This window comes from Meles meles, chromosome 11 (assembly GCF_922984935.1).
Source record: "Meles meles chromosome 11, mMelMel3.1 paternal haplotype, whole genome shotgun sequence".
Classification (NCBI taxonomy): domain Eukaryota; kingdom Metazoa; phylum Chordata; class Mammalia; order Carnivora; family Mustelidae; genus Meles; species Meles meles.
This window is the reverse complement of record NC_060076.1, coordinates 5,569,211-5,585,840: the sequence shown is the minus strand read 5'-3', so window position 1 is coordinate 5,585,840 and position 16,630 is coordinate 5,569,211. Positions and strand designations below refer to the sequence as shown.

At 60.1% G+C, this 16,630-nt stretch overlaps 1 protein-coding gene across 2 annotated transcripts in view; it reads left to right on the top strand.

The window, feature by feature from the left end:
• Positions 1-16,630, top strand: part of HMCN2 (hemicentin 2) — a 145,774-nt gene that overhangs the window by 57,145 nt on the left and 71,999 nt on the right. For both annotated transcript variants that reach the window (XM_046023022.1, XM_046023021.1), the window contains exons 23-29: positions 8,115-8,242; positions 9,922-10,176; positions 11,212-11,298; positions 14,443-14,637; positions 15,172-15,302; positions 15,600-15,747; positions 16,118-16,244. In XM_046023022.1, the coding sequence (XP_045878978.1) occupies positions 8,115-8,242; positions 9,922-10,176; positions 11,212-11,298; positions 14,443-14,637; positions 15,172-15,302; positions 15,600-15,747; positions 16,118-16,244 (1,071 nt within the window). The remainder of the gene's footprint in view (positions 1-8,114; positions 8,243-9,921; positions 10,177-11,211; positions 11,299-14,442; positions 14,638-15,171; positions 15,303-15,599; positions 15,748-16,117; positions 16,245-16,630) is intronic.

Below are 16,630 nucleotides of genomic sequence, written 5' to 3'. Positions count from 1 at the left end.
CTCTTCCCAGAGGGCCTGGCGCGAGCTCCTCGGGTGGGTGGCGGCCGGCGGGGCTTGTTATTTATGGCTCGTTACTGAAACGATCCACAGTGTACACATTTGTTCACCCCTCCTGGTTGTGATGTGTTAATAGATCAGCCGGGAGCCGTAAATTTGTAGGAGCGGCTTTTGCAATCCTGCGTTCGGTTCCTTCTCCCTTGCCCTCTCCACTTCTCGCTGGCTTCCAGCTTTCCCCTGAGACTGACGAGACTCTGGGATTTTATCTAAATGAGGAGGAAAGTAGGCCTGGGGGGCGACGGGGCTGGGTGAGGCGCTCAGGCCGTGGAGTCGGTCACACCTGGCTGCGGATCCCGGCTGGTGTTCGGGGGGTCGTGTGGTCTCAGGTGGCCGCTGGCTCCTCCTGGCCTGTTTCTCCACCTGTAAAGTGGACGTTGTTTCCATAAGGCTCACAGGGTCCCGCAAGGGACGAACAATGCTTCGTACGTGGTCAAGTGCGGGAAAATCGCGCCCTCTGATACCACTTTTCGGCCATGGCTATTCACATACTAAGGCATCATTTCTGGCATTTGGAAAATGGTCACGTCTGTTACCTCGTTTTGTTCTTACCTACTGTTTTAAATATACAAGCTTTCGTGAGATACAGTCCCCAGTGGGACAGGTGTGGGTTTCGGTATATTCAGAGTCATCACCACAACGGCTTTTAGGACATTGCCAGCGATTTCCAGCACCCTCCGCCCGGCAAACCCCACACTCAGTGGCGGCCCCTCCTGTGCCTGCCCGTCCCCCACTCCAGCCCCTGGCAACCCCTGATCTGCTTTCTGGTTTTGGACTGATCTCTTCTGGATGTTTCCAGAAGATTCCAGAAATGACATCATACAATCTGTGCCTTTTTGTATCTGCTTCTTTTCACTCTACGTATGTTTTGGGGATTCAAGCGTATCATAGTGTGGATCAGGACTTCTTTCCATTTTGTGGCTGACTAGTACTCCCTTGTATGGGAAGACCCCCTTTGGTCGATCCAGCCACCTGCTGAGGGGTCTCTGGGGTGTTTCCGTGGCTGGCCATGGTGAGTAACCTCACCGACTTCGATTGCGTTTGAACTTGGCTCCCAGGCTCCGGGTCCCCGTGGTTCTCTGGGCCTCCCTGAGGCGCAGACAGCTTCCTGCACAGAATGGAGCTCCATTTGCTGACAGACACACAGCTGCCCTCAGTCCTGCAGCCAATCAGCCAGAAAATGAAGATTTAAAAGCCCTCCCGGAAATACGCACTGAGCGGAGCATGGCGGTGTCGGGCGGGAGGGAGCTGTTGTCTGCTCCTACTCTGAGGCTGCCCCTTCCTTTCTTCCTTCTCCGGGGGGGTCCCAAGGCTCAGCTTCCATCAAAGTGGCCATTCTAGAAGTTTGTGGATGGAGTCTTCTGAGTCATAAGTGTTCACGGGCCTCCTGGACCCAGCCCCTCCCCGTTTGCCACGGCCCTTTCCTCTGTCCTCGGGGATGAGGGGTCGGCGTCTGTCCCGTGGTTGGCGGGCGCCTGTCTTTCCTGACCCTGGGTGTCGTTGGCGTGGGGCTTTCAGCCTTGGCTGCGGTTAGGGTCGCCAGCAGAGGTCCAGGGCTGGTGCTCTTCAGGGTTCCCTGGTGACTCTGTGGTCCGATCAGGTTGAGAAGCACGATGTGGTTGAGTCCCGGAGGCCTCCCGCATTTCTGCTGGGGCGTAGGTGACCCTCTTCTCCTGCCAGCCCTTCTGGAGGTGGCCGGGGTGAGCGGCGCCATGCCCGGTGCACAGAGCGGGAAATGGAAGCCTGCGGGGTGGGGAAACTGAGATCCTGACCTTCCCACTCCTGGGGCTGGGTCCTAACATGTGCATGCACACACACACACACACACACACAGAGACGTGAACAGACATGGACACATACACATGCCCACAGAGACCAGACACACAGACACACGGACAGACACAAGCATGCATGCAGACACGATCACAGACACATGGGGACCTGCACGCAGACGTGAGAACGTGTTGACACACATACATCAGGCTTCTGGGTCAAGGTCGGGCAGGCCACTGGTCTCTCTGCAGGGTCTAGAGAATTCTCTGGGCTCCTCTGTCCTCGGAGTCAATGAGTCCCAAAGGAAAGACAACTGTAGATGCTTGAGTATCATTAAACTTGAAACCATCCACCTGCGTCCACGCCCCCTTCCCCTCTGGGCACGCAGATGCTTGGATAGGATCCGGCTTAGTGTACCTTCTCTCTGCCCCTTGTCGCTGGTATTTTTTCCCCATTCACCCATTTCCTTGATTCATCCTGGCCCGTGTCACTTGCTGTTCATTGAAAGGGCAAAATAACATTCCAGGGCGCTCGGCTCTCATGGTTGCTAAGCTCCTTCTCTGTTTGGGGCGTGCGTTCCTTTGCCAGTTCTCCGTGGGGATCCGTGCGCTGTTGGAACATCTTCCCACAACGCTTCTCCTTATCTTCTGGGTCATTTCCTTGGGGTATCATTCCCAAAGCAAACAACTGATTCCGGGGGTGGGAATGGTCGTTGGGTGCTTGCTACCCCGTGTGTCTGCTGCCTGTGAAAAGCAGAGTCGTGATTCGGACGGGCTGTCAGCAGGGCTCGTGAGCAAGCCCGTGTGCGCAGGGGGCCACGGCAGCGGCCACGAGAAAAGGCCCTCAGAGAGACACCGGGCTCTGTCTGTGCATGACATTGGGTGGTCCCGTCCCAGCCTGGTCCCCAACTTACTGAGTGAACTTGAGTGAGACTCATCCCCTCTCTGGGCCTCAGTCTTCCCATCTGAGAAATGCAAGGGTTGGGCAGACGATGGTGGCCAGAGAACTCTTAGTGGCTCTTGTCCCATGATTCTGCGCCGGGATGCTGGGGTGAAGTGGGGTTTCCAGGCAACAGTGTTTGTTTGTGGCTCTGAGGTGTGGTTGGGACAGCTGTGAGCGCTCCTGGCTCGGGCTCCAGCTCCCTGGGGCAGCGGGCCAAGGTCCCACTCAGGGCCAATCCAGACGCATCCGGGGGTGGGGGGACGCTGGAGGGGAGGGGACGGCGAGTGGAGGGAGCATCCCGCAGAGAGCCCCAAGTGGAGTGGAATGTCGAGCTGCAGCCGGGTTCTGGTGGTCGCGGAGAAGAGCGACTGTCCCCTGTGGGGTCTTCGCCGTGACGGATGCTCACAGCTCGTGTTGCCTCCTGGCCGAGCAGCTCTGAGCTGGGTCTCATAGCCCCTGGCCAACAGCTCTCTGTCTGGAGAACAGTCAAGGGCAATGAACTTCAGAAGCAAACACTAGGAGTACCTTGATGGTTGGGAGCATGGTTGCAGCATCCAAAGGTCAAGTCTGCCTGCTGCCCTGACCCACTGTGGGGGGAGCCTCGTCTCTCTGTTTCGACTCAGTTTGTCCTCTGCAGAAGAGGGGGCTCCCGGTAGGCTCTGTCTGCCTTGCAGGTCTGGCCGTTGGGAGTTTCGAGCAAGAGCGGGCGTCGTCGGTGCTGAGACGTGCACGGCACACAGGAGGCGCTTAGTCGTTGCCAGCCCTCTGTGTTGGCGTTGCTGGGCTGTTCCTCGGACTCATGGGGATGGCGCGTCCTCCCGCTCTCACCTAGGTCATATTTGGTCCTTTTGTGGGTCTCAGGCCCCTCTTCCTAAATTGTCCAGACTGGTTTTTCTGCCGGGGGCTTCCTTACAATGTTCTGTGGCGTGGCCCCAGCACGGAGATGAGGGTCAGAGTGGTCATCGGCGGGAGAGGGTGCGGGCTCCCCCCCCCAACCCCAGGCATGTGGCAGGCACACGTGGGTGAGGAGCAGCCCTCTGGCGGGTGACCGTGAGGAGTGCTGTTCGTTGGACAGCCACCGTCCTTCTCCTGAAGGCTTGTGCTCATGCAGCGAGCTTGGAAGGGCGGCAGCAGGCCCTTTAGACATGGGGCAGCAGGGTGAGCGTCAGGGGACGCGGCCAGAGGGACGGGGCGTAGACAAGCTGCCTGGACTCTGAGCAGCCCGAGGACGGGAGCATTTTCCCCACCCCTGCAGCAGCCGGCCCACCCGGAACCCCTTGGCTCTTTGTCTAGCCAGGGAACGAGTGAGCAGGTGGCTGACCTGAACTCCACGCGACTCAGAGCAGGGCGTGCATCCGGGAGGGCTTCCTGGAGGAGCGGGGGCATGTGTTGCCTTGAAGGGGATCTGGAGGGCAGGAGATTGCCCTTAAGACCAGCCTGGAGGGATGGGGAGACAGTATGAGTGAAGGGGGGAGGGCAGGGGGTGTGCGTGGACAGCTGGGATTTGCCGTTATGCATTTATTAAGCACCTCCTGCGGGCCGGGGCCTGCGTTAAGGGCTGGGGACAGGGCAGGCCCCTGGTCCCTCCGCTTACGGAACTGTCAGTGTCAACAGGTGACCCCAAGTGTGATGAATGGTGTAATGGCTCTGGGATTTGTAACCAGACACAGGGCATTGCCCAGGACAGAGGTGGCTCCTCTTCCGTGAGCCACAGAGAACGAGAGGGAGCAGGACAGGTGAGCTGGAGGGAGGCCGCGGCCCAGGAGTGTGCTGGGAGTGAGCCCAGCTCTTGGCTTGATTCTGAGCCCTTTCTCTCAGGGGCCCTTTGCTCTCCCTGGGTAGGTAGGTGCCCCCCCACCCCCGCCCGCCCTTGGAACTCCAAGAACCAGAGGGACTGGGCAGAGTACGTGGGCCCCTGTCAGATCTGAGCCCCGATCTGTGCGTCTGTGTGAGCCCTGCAGGGGCAGCCAACGGTCACAACTCGGGCCCAGGACGTGTCATAAACAGGAAGTTCCCCTGTTCTCTTCTGGGGGCTTCGGGGAGCCATCTGGTCGCTCCGCCACGACGGAGGGGCTGCCGCTGATCACGCCGCATGCACACGGCGGCCGTGTTCTCCCCAATTCCTCGCACCTCTCCCTGGCCCCCACCGCTGGACTCCAGCTGCCACACCTGCAGAGCCTCTGAGAAAGGGGAGGGAGAGCTGGGTCACAAGCCCGTGGGGTGGGGGAAGGACAGGCAGCTGTGGGAGTCCATGGGCTGCACCTACCAGCCTTGAAGCATCAAGGCAGGAGACCTTCCTGGAGGAGGTGATGTCTAAGTATTGAAGGCTGAGCTGGTGGAATCTGGGTGCGCAGGAGGTGGAGGGGTGCCCCGGGTGGACAGAATGGCGGTCCAGCCGGGGTGGGGGTGGGGGACTGGTCCACACAGACCAGGATACTGTGCTTGGGTTTGAGGCAGCAAGCAGTGGACAGCCGCAGAGGGCTTTAAAACAAGGCGGTAGGGGCGCCTGGGTGGCTCAGTGGGTTAAGCCGCTGCCTTCAGCTCAGGTCATGATCTCGGGGTCCTGGGATCGAGTCCCACATCGGGCTCTCTGCTCCGCGGAGAGCCTGCTTCCCTTCCTCTCTCTCTGCCTGCCTCTCTTATGATTTCTCTCTGTCAAATAAATAAATCTTTAAAAAAAAAAAAAAAACAACAAGGCGGTGATAGGACCATTTTGTCGGTGGCGACAGACTCAGGCTGCACGGGGCCGGCGCTGGGTCCTTTGGCCTCTGTTAGGACTCGGCTTGTCCATCTGTAAGATGGATTCTCCCCACTTTCCATTTTTCGTTCGTGATGAAGCGAGCAGCAACTCCCTTTCTGGGCACTGACCTGGGGCTGGTCCCAAGAAAGATGTGCTGCCTACCTTCACTATGGGGAATTTTCCGCTTTCGGACATTTCTTTGATTCTCTTTTTCCGGAAGCTCCTACTTCCTGTCCTTTAAAGGTCTTGTTGAGGGCAGGAGAGAGAGAGAGAGAGAGAGCAAGCAAAGAGCTCTGTGGTCTCTAAAGTTCTCAGAACTAGAAGGCAACTTCTGAACAAAGGAATCCAGAGCTGCCTCTTCAAATATGAAGAAGTCAGAGTTCAGAGACATCGTCCGGCTGCCTGAGGTTGCACAGCATGTCTGTAGCAGGACCAGACCTCAGATCCTGAACTCCGGTCCCCACCCCAGATCTCTTTCCCCTGAGCTGCGCTTTTTGCCAGCGGAGGTTTGCAGTGAGGCCGGGGAGGGAGGGAACCGTGTCCCTGTCCCCAGTGTGACTGAGTGCATGCTCCATTCTCAGAATGATCTGGTCCTTGTTTGGTGGATGTCAACATTATTTAATTAAAGAAACCAAACAGACAACAATTGTAGGTAAGAAAAACCGAGCCAAGGAAGTGATGCCGGGTGGGGGAAGCAGTCCCCTGTTACTGGGACGAAATGGGACCGAAGTGGTGTTTTTCCTCCCTTTATGAAAGATGAAGCAACCAGCTCAGGGCAGCTCAGCTGGTTGTTGGCTGAGCCCTGGCTCTGCGCCTGCAGGACACACGGCTGTGTGCACAGAGCCCTGGTGGTGGAAGAGAGAGAGAGAGAGAGAGAGAGAGGAGGGAGAGAGGGAGGACGATAGGAAAGAAAAAAAAAATCTAAATATTTAATGTCCACCAAAGGAAACCAGTTCATGAATTATGGTAGAATCACATGGGAATACTATACAGCAGTGAAAAATGAGTGGGCACCCCCCCCACACACACATACACGTGAAGCCAATTATGTGAACGTTTTAAACACTGCAGAACTGTATTGTGTATTGTTTGTGCCTGCACCGTCATCACCATGGTAACCGCTGCCCTTTGCTGGGTGCCGTTCTGTTCGGGGCAGTGTGCTGCACGTTAGGCCATTCTGTTCTTCCGATGACCCCAGGAGGGATAAGCGCCACTGCTGTCTCTAGTTTCCGGAATGAGACAGCGGAGGCACAGGGAGGTTAAATGTCTAGATCAAACTCACATAGCAAGCGTGTGGCCAGACAAGATTGGACGGGCCCAGTGTTCTGACCCAGGGCCTGGGCTCTGAGGCCGCCCCCCAGCATGTCACTTACAGTGTCCTCAGAGAACTTGCGCCACGTGCCTGCTGGATGCTCCAGGAGGGGAGCCGCTGAGCAGGGCGACTATTACCCCATCTCACAGATGGGGAGACAGAGGCCCAGCAGGGCCAAAGTAGTTAGCCCGGGGTTGCCTAGAGAGTCCGTTGCCGGTGACGCTGACCTGTTTGAGAAACACATGCCCAGCACGTGGCTCGCAGACGTCTGGGACACTGGGACTGTTGTCACTTCCGTGTTGCCGAGGAGGAAACCAAGGCTCAGCAGAAAGGGGAGGGGGCAGCCCAGACCTATCTGACTCCAGAGCTCAGCTGTATCCTGGGAGCACAGGCTGCGGGGCTGGCCTTTGGGGTCCCCCGCCCCCGTGCTGGCCGCTTGCCTTTGGGGCCAGCTGGGGCCAGTGGCTGCAGCTGCCCTCCTTAATTTGTGGGGACAGGGGCGTCCCAGAGCCAGCACATGTGGGCCGGTGACATCATGTCTGCAGGGGCCCCGTGGGGTCCAGCCCAGCTGCAGGAGTCTGGCTGGGGGCCCCGGATCCCTTTGGGATAGGGGCCAGGTGCCTGGAGCAAGGTGGGCCAGATGGGGAGGGCCGTGACGGGCAGCCTCCATGGCTCCCTCTGGAGGGCCCAGCACCATGCTGGGCCACAGGGCACCAAAGAGCACCAGCTTCCGAGTCTGGCCAGCCCTGGCACTTAGGCACAGAGGGCCCTGGGCTGGCAGCTTCTCCCTGCAAGCCGTGGGAAGGGCAGGCAAAGGGGGCCTCATCCCCTGCCTGAGGGCAGGGCGTGCAGTAGAAGAGGGGGAGTTACTGGTGACCCTGTGGCAGGCCCTGGGCGGAACCCACATGGAATCCACCCACCAGCCCCAGACGCAGGCCTTCCTGGTGTGCCCATTTTGCAGATAAGGAAATGGAGGCCCCAAGAAGGGAAGGGACTCGCTTTACTCAGTGAGGAAAGTTCGGACTATGGACCAGACCCCAAGCCGTGGATTCCTAGTCCAGTGCTCGTTAGGTCTTAGACCAGCTGGGGTGGGACCTGGCCCTGGCCTGGAAGTAGAGGCAGGTAGGCGCGGCCAGGGTGGGGGGAGACTGAAGGGTGTGGGGGGGAGGGGTAGACACAGCCTCAGTCCTGGCAGGCTTCCAGGGGTAGGTGGCTAGCTCAAGTTGGGTCTGGAGGTCCTTCCCACGGGGGGCGGGGTTGGTTGTGCTCTCACAGTGCCCCTCACTCCTGCAGGCATCGCCTCCTCCCGTCAGGATCCCTGCGTCTGGCCCAGGCCCAGGTCGGTGACAGCGGCCTCTACAGGTGCACGGCCAGCAACCCCGCCGGGTCCGCCTCTCAGAGCTACCACCTCGAGGTGCAAGGTAGGGCCCTGCTGGTCCCCTGGGTCTCGCCCTTGGCCCCGCCCTTCCCTCTGTCTTTCTCAGGCCTTCTCCGTGCTCTTCCCTCTCAGCGGGCTGGGCTCGGTCACCTCTTCGTGGGAGCCCTCCAAGGCTTCTCCCCTCCCCTGCATCCTTCCTCCAGCCCTGTCTCCGCCTTCCCTTGCTCCCTACTCCTGTGCTCATGGTCGGGATGTCCTGAGAACAGAGGGCAGGGCCCAGGGTGGGCCTAGGTCGGTGGGGGCTTAGAAGACAGGAAGGGGTTCTGGTTTCTGGCTCAGCTGGGGCACCAGTGGGCATGCCCCTGGGTGTCCAGGTCCCATCCACAGAGACTAGCCATGGAGTTGCTCCACCAAAAAAAGAGGGAGCTTGTCATCTCCAAAAGCCCCAGGGAATGACTGAAGACAGGGGTCAGCCAACTCCGGCCCTCGGACCCCATCTGACCCCTTTCCTGTTTTCACATGGCCCACCAGTGAAGAACGCTGTCCACATTTTTAAGTGATCGGGAAAAAGAAAACCCCAGATAATACTGTGTGATGCGTGAAAATTACACAAGGTTCAGGTTTCGGTGTCCATAAAACCAGCCTTCTGGGGGCACGGCCTGACACGCTTGTGTACGTGTGGTCTGGGGCTGCTCTTGTTCCACAGTGGCTAGTTGAGTAGCCGAGAGACAGACCATCTGGCCCGTGTGAAAGATGTAGTCTCTTGCCCTTTCCAGAAAAAGTGCCCCCTGATCTAAGCTAGCATCCCATTTCCCGGGTGGAAGGGCCGAGGCTCAGAGAGGGCGAGGGCTCAGAGGTTTGCTGTGGGTTTGCATGAACGTCTGAGAGACATGGCAGCAGGGGTGGGGGGCGCCGGGTGACGAGTAGGGCCTCAGAGTTGGGACGGCTGGATTTGAATCCTGCTTCTACCACTGCCTGGCTGTGTGACCTTGGTCGGCCCCTAGGCCTCTCTGAGCCTTGGTTTCCTCCTTGGGCCCACGACAATGCCCATCCCATGGTTGTCATAAGGGGGCGCGCAGCACAGGGAAAGCTGCTATTGTTTTCGGCAGGCGTGGGGGCAGGCGGGGTGTGTACACCCTCCTGCTCCTGGACATAGAGGCCCAGGGGGGCCTGGTCCCACAGAGCCAGGCAGGCTCCAGGTCTTATCAGCGGAAGGGGTGGGCGACTCTGGTTAATCACATAGCCCTTCTGAGCCTCAGGTTTTTCATCTGCAAAATGGGCATGGTATCACCTTCCTGTAGGAAAGACCAAATGCGACGGAGGAGATGTGAATGTGGTAGAAATGAGCACCTTCATCTTCCCCAGCCCAGGGGAGGGAGGGCATAGGGGAGGGGGCAGAGGTGGGAAGGGCTGGGGGGAGGGTTAGGGGAGGTGGTGGGGGGAGAAAGCCACTGAGCACGGAGCAGTGATTTTGTGATGAGAGCACACGTGTTCAGGTGAAAGGCCAGATTCTCTTCGCTTTGGGGGGTCCACCTGGGGTGTCCCACTGTCCTTTCCGGACAAAATGAGGAACGGTCAGCCTTAGGCCAACCCCCATGATGATTTCTGCTGGTTGGTGATACCCAGAAGGGAGGGCAGACAGGCAGTCTTTGGGGGTTGGTCTGGGCTCTGTGACCCTCACCTGGGGGCTCCACACCTGATGCCCCCCCCGGGGCCTGTCAGTGCCCCCTCAGGTGCAGCTGGGCCCGCGGGTCCTGAAGGTGCTGGCAGGAGAGATTCTGGACCTGAACTGTGTGGCTGAGGGCAGCCCAGAGCCGCGGCTGAACTGGTCCAAGGACGGGGTGACCCTGCAGGGTGGGGGGCCCGAGGGCTCCGTCCACTTCTCTGCCATCCAGACCTCTGACGCCGGGCTGTACCGCTGCGAGGCCTCCAATAGCGCCGGCCTGGATGCCTGGGAGCTGGAGCTCCGGGTGCTGGGTGAGTCTCCCCTGAACCCCGGAACTCACTGCTCCCCCCTCCCCCCACAGCAGCCAGGGTTTCTGAGATGCGTGGCCCCTGCCTTCCTCCCAGCTTCTAGTGCCCCGAGGCGGCGGGGCTGTCCCTCGTGAGGGAGGCTCGTGGGTACCCTGTCCACGCGTGCGGACAGAAGGTGCCACGGGTCGGGATCCAAGAGCAGGTGCCGGGGCCAAGGTTCGGCTTCTTCCACTTTCCAGCTGGACGACTGTAGGCCAGTTATTTCCACTCTGTGGCCCTCGGTTTTCTCCCTTGGAAAATGGGCCTGATTATCCGCGAGGAGCCAGTGAGAGAAAGTGTGTGAGGTGCCTGGAGCCGGGGAGGTCTGGGTCAGCGGTTTCATTTATGGGGCGCCTGGGTGGCTCAGTCGGTGAAGCGTCTGCCTTCGGCTCATGTCCGGGGATCGAGTCCCGCATCCGGCTCCCTGCTCCGCGGGGAGCCTGCCTTCTCCCTTTCCCTTTGCCCTTCCCTCTGTGTGTACGCACACGCTCACTCTCTCTCTCTCTCTCTCTCTCAAATAAATAAAATCTTTAAAAAAAAATAAAGATTCTATTTATTTAAGAGAGGGAGGTGTGAGGAGCAGAGGGAACGGAACCGGCAGACTCCATGCTGAGCGCACAGCCTGGTGCGGGGCTCGATCCCACCATCCCGAGTTCACAGCCTGCGCTGAGATCAAGAGTCAGACGTTCAAACGACCGAGCCGCCTAGGAGCCCCTCACTATGTTGAAATTAAACCGGGAAGTGGCAGCTGGAGGGGCATGGAGGGCAGGACCATGCCAAGCTTCACCTTCCAAGCCCTGGAGTCTTGGGGGACCCTGGTGGCTTCACCGTGGGTCACCCATGGGCCACCTGGTGGGAGGCAGGTCTGCACCAGTGGCCGGGAGGCTGAGGGCCTTATGCCGGGTTGGGTTCTGGATGGGACGCCCTCTCCACCGGCCCGGGGGGTGGGGGGTAAGCAGGGCCACAGGGGGTAAGCAGGGCCACACCATCTCTCCCCAGAGCCGCCGCACTGGGAGGCCGATGAGACCAACGGCCTGTTGGAGAGAGTGGCGGGAGAGAACGCCAGCCTGCCATGCCCGGCCAGAGGTGATGCTGGGCCCCGGGGGGTTTGGGCTGGGAAGGAGAACCCCTTCCATGTCAGCTTTCTGGGTCACACCTTGGGGACAGTGCCCATGGGTTACGGGCGTTAGGGGGTCCTAACTTCCAGCCCGGCTGTGCCGGGACTTTTATCCTATTGACAACACTGTAGGGTGGGTTTTAGCATTAGATTTTTTTTTCCTTTGGACTAGGGGCAACCTAGGCCCAGAAAGTTTAAGCAAGTTGTCAGAGGTCACCCAGCCAGGAGGAGACTCACGATATGTGGTGCCATTTGACCCCGCCGAAAGGGCCCTTTAAGCCCCAGCCCCTCTGGGAATGCTACAGCTCAGGCAAGGACAGCCCAAGGGTCTTGGGATTGGGGCTCGGAGGCCCCTGCAGAGGATGGATTCACGTGGCCCGGGGCAGACTAGCCCTTTGGGGGCCCCCTTGGGAGCAGCAGCACAGTGTGGGGCCAAGATAGCCCCCTCTGTGGTCAGCCGCCCCGTGCTGAACCCCGCTTTGGCCCCTCTAGGCCAGGTACCATGGGGCAGTTCATACCTTTTGATGGAGCCTCTATTTTCTCATCTGTACAGTGGGGCCATTCCAGACCCCCCCACAAGACAGCTGGGAGGGGTCGGTGGAACAGCAGGAGTTTGGGTCCCGGCATGGTGCCTGGCACACTGTGGGCTCAGGGGGATGTGTTGGATGGGCATCTGGGTGCGAGGCTGCTTACAAGAGTCTAGAAAGAGCCAGGAGAGCTGGTTCTAGTCCCTGCGTCACTTCTGGTGCCGGGAGCCCAGGGAAGTCCCTGGAACAGGCCCCAGGGAGGGGCAGGTAGGAGGCAGGGCTGGGTGGGAGCAGCTTAGGGAACCTCCTCTCTGAGACCCGCCCACCTGGGGGGCTGACAGCCCACGCTCAGCCAGGGCGCCACCTTGTGCCTGTCTCCGGGAACAGCAAGCAGCCGTTCCGCAGTCCTGGGAGGTGGGAGGGGGGACCCAGCCAGTGGCGCTCCTGCCCCTTGTGCCCCTCATCCTCTCTGGTCAGTCAAGGGCCTGTCCTCTGGGCCCGACTTCAGCTGAATCAGCATAACCCAAGCCCCCTCGATAAACAGCACCTGCCCCCCGGGTGCCCTTGGCCTTCTCCCTTTCAAGCTGGTCGCTGCCTGGTGGGCAGGGTTGGGCGCCGGCATCCACCTGCCGTGCGACCTTGGGCTCAGAGGGCTAAGGAGAAGGTGCTGCACCCAGCGCTTGGAATGCAGAAGGCCTGGTACCCACGGTGGGTGACAGAACCCGCCTGCTCCTTGGGGGGCGGGACGGGAAAGCCAGGAGCCCGCCCGCTGCCTGGCAGACAACAGGGCAGCTCTGTGGTTGGAGCTCATTGAGGAGTTTTGCGTTGAAAAACAAGTTCCAGGGTTCGAAACTCAGTGTCCCACCAGGACAGCAGCTCTGAAGTCCTGGGACCTGGCATGGCGGGAGGATGGGGGTGGGGTCGGCCGCTCCAGAAAAGCTGAGGAGCTGGGGGGAGCATCGTGTGTTGTGGAGTGTGTGGGCGGGGCGTGTGTGTTTGTGCATGTGAGGTGTGGTGTGTATGTGGTAGAGTGTGTGTGTGTGTGGTGTGTATGTATATGTGTATGTCATGATGTGTGTGTTGTGTGTGTGTATGTGTGTGGGCTTGTGTGTGTGTGGTCTGTACGTATGTGTGAGCCCATGTTGTGGTTCGTGCGGTCTGGGGGCTGTAGCGCGTGTATGGCGTGGTGTTTACGTGGGTCCGTGGTGTGCATGTGCGGTGTGTGTGCTCACACATGCGTGCCCGACAAGGGGAGCGAGGCCCCTGCGGCGGGAGGTTCCCGCGGGCTCTCGGGTGCGCACAGAGCGGGTGACAGGCCCCGTCCCCTCCTGGCGGCAGGCAGAGTCCCAGAACGGGAGGCACAGTGGCCGGTGGGGGGGAGGCTGGGGACCCTCCGGAAGGAGGCGATGCCCGGAGTGTACCACATCCTGCTGGCCACCCCAGATCAGAAACTGGCCCAAATGGGGTGGCGCACACCCCTTCTTCCCCGTGGCTGAGGCTGGAGGAGCGATTCGGGGGGCTGGTGTCTGGGGTGGGGCATGGCATTAGCCTATGCGGCTTCGCCTGCACTGTGGGTCCCGATGACCAGCGTTGGCCGTGAGGGAGGGAGGTGACGGAGGTGTGAGGTTGCTGTCCTCAGAGTTTGGGGACTGCCCCCCTCCTACATGGCTCCATTGAAGGAAGGAGGGCAAGGGAGGGCCGAGCACGCAGAGGGCTTTGTCTTGACGTCGTCCGGCAGGTCCGCAGGGCGGGGGCGCGTGTGAGCCCAGCTCTGCTGTGACCGCCGGACACCGCTGCCTCTTGGGTGTGCGTGGCCCTCGGGAGGCCGGGTCATCCCCCAACACTGATCTGAGGACCCCACTGTGTGCCCGGCCCCAGGGGGGCGGCCATGTGTTCGCAGTCTTCTGTGTGCCTGTTAGCAGAGATGGACCTTGGGCTGTGAGTCGTGTCCAAGAAGGGGGTCCGGGGCGGCTGTGGCGCTCACAGTGGGGCTGGGGGGGGGGGCCGGCAGTGCGAGCCCTATGCCTGTGGAGGGATGAGCAGCCCAGCCGAGCCGGAGCCTCCCCTTTCCAGCACGGACTGGACAGATGCTGAGTACAGCGGGCTCGCTCATTCATTTCGCGCCTGCTGTGGGCCGGGCCCTGGGCTTGCAGGGTGGAGTCAGGGAATCAGAGCGAAGATGCTGGCCTTTGTTGGGAGACAGGCGGTAGGCAAAAGAAATCTAAGCAAAGGCATCGTGCACACAGTAGAAAGTTGGGGCTGATTGGCAGAAAGGAGTGTGGTTCGGGTCACGGGGCCAGGAGTATGATTCCAAATGATGGGACCTCTTTGAGAAGGGAGCCGGGAAGAGGGCTCTGGCCCCTTGCCTGTGGCCCTCAGGGCCCTGGGAGACCAGTGGACCTGCAGTACGGGGTGGGGGGGAGGCAGTGGGCATGTGGGCACTCCTGCCATCCTAGGGGCGAGGAGGCGCTTGGAATCACCGCCAGAGGCTCAGTGACGTTTGCATAAGGGAGAAGGGCGGGAATGTGGGTGCAGAGGGGAAGGAGGACAGAGCGCTCATGCTGATGACTCCGTGTGCCCTGCCAGGGACACCCAAGCCACAGGTCACGTGGCGGAAGGGCCCATCCTTGGATCCCCTGCGTGGCCGGCCGGGCCTGGAGGTGCTGGATGAAGGCTCCCTGTTTCTGGCCTCAGTTTCTCCCACTGACAGCGGAGACTATGAGTGCCAGGCCACCAATGAGGCAGGCTCCACGTCCAGGAGAGCCAAGCTGGTGGTCTACGGTAAGCAGGGACCCCAGAGCAGGGGATGGCTTGTATAAACTTTCCAGCGGTGCCCCAGGATGCCCAGGTAGGGCGGCGCCAGCTCCCCAGGGCCTGAGAGCTCACGGCGGGGCAGGCTGTGAGCCACCCTGGCTTGCTCTGTAATGACTTGCCTGGGAGGTTTGTTACAATGATAGACCCAGGCCCCATCTTCAGAGATTATGACTCCGGGGTCCCTCCCAGGTGATCGCTGCAACAGGTTAGAAGTGGAACCAGATGGCTCTGGGGGCTCCAGCACCTCGCAAAGCTGAATGTCCGAGAAAGTGGCACAGTGCCCGGGAACAACTGGGATGTGTGGGTCCTAGGGTGGTGGGCTCTGCGGCATTCCCAGGTCCGCATCGATCCTGGTGGCCAGATCAGAAACTGGGGTGAGACCCCAGAATCTGGGGAAGGGCAGTCTGACTGTCCAGGCCAGGAAGCGTGGCCCGGATGGGTTCTGGGTAGCCGTGACCCTCCAGGGAGGGGACAGCTTCTCTGCTTCTCTTTGCTCCCAAGTGCCCCCTAGCATCCGGGAGGACGGGCGCAGGGCCAATGTGTCAGGCATGGCCGGGCAGTCCTTGACTTTGGAGTGTGACGCGAATGGCTTTCCAGCCCCTGAGATCACGTGGTTCAAGGATGGGCAGCCGGTGTGTCCTTGGGAGGTTGTGGGGGGAGGCGGGTTGTGGGTGGGATTTGGATAGTGTATGGGCCTTCTGAATGGGTTTTTGCATGTGCCAGGTGTGGCAAGGGGATGTGACAGGGGTTTTGGGGAATGCGCTGGACAGTGGAGGCCTGCCTTCCCACAAGGAACCTGGGGGGCTGCATGGTAGAAGGGGCATGGCACTGTTATCAGAAACCCCAGGTTCCAAGTCACCGACCAGCTCCCTGACATCAGGGAGTGGCCAGACCCTTCTCACCAGCTCCCTCTGGCCTCTCCTGCCCAGATTCCCAAGACAGGCAGTCACCGTCTCCTGGACAAGTCCCGGGCCCTCCACTTTCCCAGGATTCAGGAGGGTGATTCCGGCCTCTACTCCTGTCGGGCGGAGAACCAGGCAGGGACTACCCAAAGGGACTTTGATCTCCTTGTGCTCAGTGAGTGAGGCCTAAGCCCCTACCCTTTTGGAGGCTGGGGAGGAGGGGGACTTTGCCTGCTGAGTGTCAGGGACACAGAGGGGGCCACGACAGATCCGTCCCTGTCCTCACAGAGCTCTTAGTACAGACACTAGGCAGTCGCAGGATTAATCCTGTAATTAATGTTGTGTTATGTGCTACGATAAAGCCATACGGGCTGCTGAGAAAGTACAGAGCAGGGTCCCGATCCAGCCAGGGAGCTTTGAGTGAGGGACGGATGGGGAGGGAAGGGTGCACCGAGCTGGGGACCCACACAGATGAAGGCCTACCACAGGGCCTTTGCCTGTGCAGGATTTGAGGAGTTTTCTCCCCTCTACCCCTTGACACCCAGTCCCTCCTTCTGTGCTCGGAGCCGGGGCTGCCCAGGAGGTGCTGGGCCTGGCCGGTGCCGATGTGGAGCTGGAGTGCCGGACCTTGGGGGTCCCCGCACCCCAGGTGGAATGGACCAAGGACGGGCAGTGAGTGGTCTTCCTGGTGCATGGCATGGGGGTGGTGCCCAGGCGGGGGCTGGGTGGAGGGGGTCCGGGGAGGGCAAACTTGAGTGAGGAAGGCTGACGGGCATCACATGTGCCACCCAGGACCCAGGCAGCAGAGGGCAGCATGGAACACCTCCTGTCCCCTCCTGCCATTACCCAGGGGACACCCCTCTTGCTCCCAGCAGGATTTTCTCATTACTTAGCCAGTGTTGCTTTTTGTTTTTAACTTTTTTTTTAGGTAAAATTTGCGAAATATAAAATCAACCATTCTAAAGGGCACACTTCCGTAGTATTTAGTGCACGCACAGCGGGCACACCATCAGTCCCCTCTCTCTGGTCCCAGAACGTTTCGTCACCCTGAAAGGGGA